General features: G+C 44.0%; 1 protein-coding gene across 1 annotated transcript; it reads right to left on the bottom strand.

The window, feature by feature from the left end:
* Positions 1-282: 282 nt before the first annotated feature.
* Positions 283-1,512, bottom strand: LOC144139503 (uncharacterized). The gene has a single exon (XM_077671826.1). The coding sequence runs from the start codon at positions 1,403-1,405 to the stop codon at positions 500-502; it is 906 nt and encodes a 301-aa protein (XP_077527952.1). The 5' UTR covers positions 1,406-1,512; the 3' UTR covers positions 283-499.
* Positions 1,513-7,142: the final 5,630 nt, after the last annotated feature.

Below are 7,142 nucleotides of genomic sequence, written 5' to 3'. Positions count from 1 at the left end.
GAGAGGCGATTTCGAGTAGAAAATTCAAAACATTGTTCTAGGTTATCGAGAAAATTTGACACCGAGCCACTTGGAGGACGGTAGCAGACTGTTATAACAGTGTTTTCTACTTTTATTGCCATTATTTCACAATCGTTTGTACAAGCAGACAGCTCTTGTAGAAGTTCGCAGGTAAATTCTTTTTTTTTACTAAAATGCATATGCCACACCTCGGCTTTTGGAGCGGTTTAAGTAGGAAGTGTTATACGATGGAATGCGAAAAACGGTAGTCTCATCAGTGGACCAGGTTTCGGTTAGCAATATTGCATCGAATGATTGCTTGATTTGTTCAAGATATAATGACAGATCTGATTCCTTATTTCTTACTGATCGTATGTTCAAGTGGAAACATTTGAAGGATTTTATGAATTCCTTTCCTATGTGTTTTTCAAAGGCACGTGGTAGTACTTATGACTCGGTATTTTTATGGTTCATGTTTATGGCTTGGTTGTTGCAGTGTTTAGCTTAGTTTATCTAGGTCGCTTATGCATGTGACAACAACAGCCTTGTCCTTATCGTCTTTACGAACAAGAACTCGCCCGTTGTTGTGCCATGCGTGCTTAAATTTTGCATCCTTTGCCCAGCTTTTTGTTTCTTGAAGCAAAGCACGAGTTCGTTTAGTTAGGTTCTCGAGTATGTACACTTGATCATCACGGCCGCGAAGTTTATTCCTGTTTTTCCACCACTTGTCCCTATCTGCCTGCCTTGCAAAACGGCAAATTATGCCCGGTATTTTTCCTTTCTTGGATGGAAGACGATGAATTGCTACCACGGCATCGTCTGGAAGGGGCGGAAGCTCAACGTCAGGCGCCAGCGCATTCACTTTGTTCAGTAAGTCCTCGTTTTCCGTAGGCATGATGCCATGGAATTCTAGATTGAGACGCCGGCTTCTCCATTCCAGATTGTCGATTTCAGCTTCCATTTCACTTACATGACTGTTCTGGGTCTCAAGCTTTTCTGTCCGGCGCCTGAGTTCTTTGATATGATGCTCATTCTGCTCGACCCGGCGTAGCAAGTCATCATACTGCTCACTCCAGAACTGCAATGAGTCCTCAATACCTTCCACTACATCTCTCAAAGGCAGAAGTTGGTCAAGTTTGTCGTTAATTGTAACTAACAAAAGTCGTACATCTTGTGTTTCAAGTTCTTCGTTTGGTTTCTTAACTGGGTCGCGTAGTTTGTTTCTCCTGCAAGTGGGACACCGCCAAGCTAGACGGTATGCCTCTCCCTTCGTTTTGATTGTTTTTTCCGATACTCCCGAACATATTCCCGTATGGTATTTGCAAGAACAATCACTGCACTGAATTGTACACTCGGGAGCAGACAAGCACTTGTGGCATGCGGCGCATTGCCCATCAGATGACATAATAACACGTTGGCAGCAGCAGAGGCAGCGGAAACATCATCAGTTATGAAGAAAATTTGCTCAGAAACAAAACTAACCTGTGTAAAACACAGAAGACGAGCGTGAGTCCGTGCACGATGGGTGCTGCCGCTGCTGCCAAAAAGTGAGGGGCCGCTCCGGGTGGAACCACTTATAAGCTGGATCGGCGACAGTAGCGCCTGTCAGCTGACAGTGGCCGTGGTGCGGTCGTGGCAGCTCATCCGGGGCCATCCATAGCCGCTTAGCCATCCATACGAATATGCATAATGAGTCACTTTAACAATTTACTCGTCCGTCTTAATTCGTGAAGTCATCCACTTTATCAATGTCAAAGCGCGAAAATGGATTTGTTTTCTGATCGACCTCTAGAAAAACCGGCCCTCTACACCTGTTGCATGAATATATTTGTGCGCCGTAAAAGGACAAAAAATGGTCGCCATCCCGCCCCGTGAAAGTGGGTGTCCATTCTAGCTGTTGTAAACCACAACAAATGGCGATGGGGGAGGGTATGAAATGTTCCTCGTTGTCTCAGCGGGTGTGTCGCTTGCCGTCGACTTCTCTGGCGACAAATTCTGTGTCGTTCCTAGCCTGACACATGCGCTCGGCGTCTTGGGAAAGAATTGCTCTTTTTATAGACACTAGCCTGCATAGCCTTGAAATAGTCTGAAAATATAATCTTTACCAGGAACATATGGTAGGGGGAGGGGGTCCCATTGTTCATAGGCGTCTTATCATCCGTAATGTAATTCAGATGCTTGTTTTGTGGTTATTTTTTAAAAATAAAAACTGAGGCCTATGCTGTTCGTGTCATTAGCCTGACGCATGTGCTCTGCGTCTTAGGCGAGAACTGCTGGGTCCTGTCGGGTGTTTTGTTTACGACACGAAATGTTCCGACCAACGAGACGCTAACAGAGTCGCTGTAAAACTTTGTACTTGAGAGTTCAAATAGGAGACGAATGTGGCACGAGAAGAGCATTTACTGCGGCCTAGCAAGAGCAAGGGCGCCATGCAGCCGCTCACTTGTAGTGGACTAAGTGGATGGCTAGGTTAACAAATATACGTTACGGTGAATTGACCGGCATGAAATTGAATAAAGAGAAATTAAAGAAACCAAACTGCATAAAGGAAAAAAAAAGGTGGCGAAACAATGCTAAACCATCGATTCAAAACTTCACAAGTTAATCAGAGTGATTTCCGATTGGCGACCAAGTAGACAACGACGAACACTCGTTGGAATAAGTGAATGACTAGGATGATAAATTGAATGACTCAATGACTTTAAGCTGACGCCTCAGTGAAAAAAGGTTATATCTTTTTGATGTAAGCGAAAGACTAAAGAACACATCAAGGATGACGTAATGCAGCCAAATATACAACGCCAATTTTTGCTTAGGTAATAACGAGGCTAATTGAGCTGACAAATAAAGATGAACAATTACTGCTGATAGCGACAGTTTCTAGGGACAGAAGAGTGCTGCCACGTTACGTAGTAAAAGTGTCGCCTACAAGATACTGCGTGCGATCGGCAAAGTTTACATGGGTGAATCAGTTTGATGTTTAGATAAGCGGTTACAAAAACATGGCCTATAACTATAAACAAATTTTGATCACGCCTATCGGGCTAGTCGAAAGACGGGATTTTTGCACGTAAATTGAAAAAAAGCAAAAACTCCAGAAACAGTTGGGATGTCACTGCACGTCAAATAACCAAAATGGCTCGCATCATGCGAAATGGAGCAAGACCTTGTTGTCAAGGTCCTCTAAGCATGTTCATTTTTTATAATTGTGTAGGTTTTATGACAGGATGCTTGGCATAGTGTTTTGTCGAACAAGTACGGGGGAGGCCCTGTACTTGTCGTTACTGCACACGCCCACATAAACGTATGACAAGCCTCGGTCACAAAAAAGGGGCAAGGCATTTTCTGTCCTCGTGGTTACGCGCTAAACGTTGCTGGCATTATCAGATTGATTTACTTTATTTTCTGGATTCACTCCGTATCACTTTCCCTCTAATTCACTTCTGTCCTCCTCAATACAGTTTCTATTCTCCATAATTGTGTTGGACTAAATTGGAAGAATGGAGGGGTAATAAAATGTGTTCGATTTTGTGTTCGATTTTTATAAAAGCAGCTACCGATATGTCTAGAAGGTTTTTTGATACGATGCGTGCACAGCCAATTTTTGCTCTGCTCGACGGAACGACACGGGAGAAACGTCTTTTGCTTGAAAAAAAGTTATGAACACGAATGCAAGGCGTGCCTAAATTTCGCAAACACAGCTGAACGCACTTGGAGAAAAGGGCACACCGCTAGTTTGGTTGGATGTCTTCCGTACGCGCGGCGAGGCCGCAGATACACAGAATTACAGAGTGGTATAGACGCAGTAGGGATAACATGGCCAGCGTGGTTGGTGCATTAGAGAACAAAACGAAGACAGGAATAAAAGCTTCACTTGTGCACGTGTGCTTGGAGCGCCTGGGCGAAGGGGCTGAGCATATGTATCTTAACTAGACTTACACCTAAAATATTTTACTCAATACAACTACCAAGTGCTCAGAAAGGAAAGGAATAATACTTCCGAACCACTCCCATTCGCCTTCCCCTGAGCATAGGGAAGTTTTGTGAATTTTTGAACAAAACAATTTTTGGTGCGGCGTTCCATGTGTCAAATTTTTTTAGAACAGTAGTCTCACTTCGGAGAGTACTATTTCTGTGGGTAATAGACAGCGCCCAAATGCAAGGGTAATTAAGGATAAGGCAATCGGCGAGCCCACTCGCAATGAGATAACTTTGCAGGAGCAAACAGTTGCACATACCTGCACAAAAGGTCGGGATACACAGTAAAAAGGGCTAATAAACACAATTAGTTTTGTCAGTGCGCAAATGAATAAATTTGCCAATGACTCAACAGAACACTGCATCAATCTATCGTTGTCTGAGGGAAAAACCGCGGCAGGTTTTCTGAGGTATTCAGTGGCGACTGGGACTTGCCGCAGGGTCAGTAACTAGACGACGGCTCTTGGAGACGCCTCTTGGAGACACGGCATACACATTCAGCGTTGGTATATTTAGAATATAAATAACACGTTTCCGAGAAGGCGTACATTGTAAGAATATTTAAAAATTCAAATTCGCTAGATACAAACATGCAAAAGTTACAGTAAGCAACACACAAAGTTGGAACAGGACAGCGAACAACGTTTGTGAAAGAAAAAAGTCCCGGACTATCTCCAGTAACCTAAAACCTGTGTAGCGGTGAAGAATGCAGTGTATAACCGTATGCCTGGCGCTTTGGAGTTTATATAAATAAATAAATGTCCATGGAGGAGAAACCATTGGGGGGTAGAGGTGCAAAGCTTTTTAGTAAAAGTCTCGAAGTCTTTGAAGCACGAGGCTTTCTAGCGCGAGGGGTTGGAAAACGAGTGTCCCGGGGTGTTCTCTCAGTAAATTAGTAGAAAGACCATAGCTGCATGGTTTGCGGAGTGCGTTAGAGAACAGCTGCGTTCGCGGAATTCATGAGAGCTTTGAACGTCAGGCACAGAGGTTACCTGCAGTGCGTTTTCGATGAGTCCCTCCGCTAAAGCTTGAAAGGTGAATCCAAAGGGCAGAGTGGCGCGATGAAAGGAAGAAAAGGAATGGTTCAGGTAATGCCATGTATATGGGAGGTATCGCACAACTTAAGGAAAATTGGTTCGCGGCACAGTGTTCAAGCGGCGTTTTCCGCGCCGTATAAACTATCGGGACCGTGCGCGCGCATTAAAAATTCCGGAAAACAGAACCGCCTATGTAAATAAAACACGACAAGAAATTTGTTAAGTGTTTGCACAGGGTCATTTATAAAATTCCGTTGAGGTTCGGGGAGGTGTACACAGGCCAAACGGACCAATGCATTAGTGAGCGGATGAGGGAGCATCGCGCGTTAATTATGAAGGAGCTGGACACTTTGCCTATCGCGGTCGTCAGTGTGAGCGTAAACAAGTATTTGATAGTGGGACAATTATTGGGGTAGGCAAGACCAAATATGAGAGGGGAAAAAACGGCGGCATATCTACTCCTTCCTTTTCAAATGCCGGCGAAAGACGGTAGCCGACTGGTGCATCTGGCAAGTAAATGCCTCCCTTCTGTTTTTCGCTTAGCGCTCATGCTATTCCTCTCCCGTCTCGTTCTTCCCAAGATAACACGCTAGAGAATTGCCCACGTCAATTTAAATTTACCGCGTTCCACTGCTCTAAGTCGGGTGCCGGGATGCGAGCGCTGACGTACGGCAAAGACGTGCGTGAATCGAGGCACCCTACTACGACGTTTATAGAACCAGGTCACCCTACTCCACGAGCGTTCCAAGCGGAATATGAAACCTATCTAGTCAAACCTTTCGTTGCTGTTCCCGTCTGATTTTTGAAATGCTGCGAGGTAGCGCGGGCAAAAGGAACCAATGGTTTTCTGCAGTAGATGTCGTATTTCATTTGGTAGTATCGCATAAGCCAAGCATCGTTGAATGTTTTCATAGAGGAACACTGCAAATACCACTCATGTATTTGCAATATATTTGCGCAATGTCTTGTTCTATTAACACAGGACTTAGACAGACGTTTAGATTTGGCTGTGGGTATATGACTATTGCACAGATGCTGTTTAACTTTCATACTTAAAACTGCGCGTTCGGACGAGACAAGGAAAAGTAGAAACAGGACGAGCGCAGTCTCACAACTAGTTTTTTGAAAAATTGGAGCATGATAATATACCCACACAATTATTCGAGGCCTTTTTCATCCGAAGGCATGGTAAACAGAGTGTAAGTGAACCATCCATATCTTTGTATGGAAATGAATATGAATTTCTAAACCGTTATATCATGTGATGAAGGTGCTGAAATGTGTGCGAATGTGCTTGTGTGGGTATATTAGCATGCTCCATTTTTTTCAATAAACTAGTTGTGAGTCTGCGCCCGTCCTGCGTCTTCTTTTCCTTGTCCCGTCCGAACGCGCAGTTTGAAGTATGAATATGAACCAACTAGCCCAACAACAAGCTTTGCTGTTTCACTTCGGCCGGTTGGCTCAATCGAGTAACAGACAAATTGACAGGCGTACAGATGGACCAAAATTTCTGCGTCGAAGTAGCCCGAGAAAGACTATCGTCTTTAAAAGTTTAAGAATTCTTAATCAGACCACAGCAACAACGAAACTGCATTAGCGCACCATAAACTTCCCTCAGCGATAATAAAGTCGGTTTTCCGAAAAGTTGAGGTGTGGCTATACGAAACCAGAAGTAAAGTGAACAATAGCATTAATTATAGAAACACGCATGCGTGGGCTTGCGTTTTTCACAGAGTGTATCGGTTTCTTCTATTAAATTTTAGTTGCTAGTCTAGCGTTGTGTTGTCTCGTTTCTCCTTCTGTCTTGAGTTTTTTTTTCGCTGGTTTCCCATCCGTGAATACGTACCAACTGGGCAAGAGAGCTGCAGTTTTTCAGTACGCATGCAGTTGTAGTACTCCATTACGCTATTCCAATCAGTTCTTAACATTTATAACCGTAACAGAAACCAGTCGAAAGGCTGCACGGTAAGGCACGAGGACTTTAATTTTAGAGTGCGTGGTGCATTACATTTTCCTCTCCCTCCCTACTTTCAGGGAAACGTATATGCGGCCATGCGTTTACACTAGAAACGTTCGTACACTGTAACCGTTTGGGAGGCCTAGCTCAAAAAAGATGAAGATGGTGGC

The sequence above is a fragment of the Haemaphysalis longicornis genome, unplaced genomic scaffold, assembly GCF_048455015.1.
Source record: "Haemaphysalis longicornis isolate Haplotype H1 unplaced genomic scaffold, Haemaphysalis longicornis Haplotype H1 scaffold_5, whole genome shotgun sequence".
Taxonomy (NCBI): Eukaryota; Metazoa; Arthropoda; class Arachnida; order Ixodida; family Ixodidae; genus Haemaphysalis; species Haemaphysalis longicornis.
This window is presented reverse-complemented; position numbering and strand designations above follow the sequence as displayed.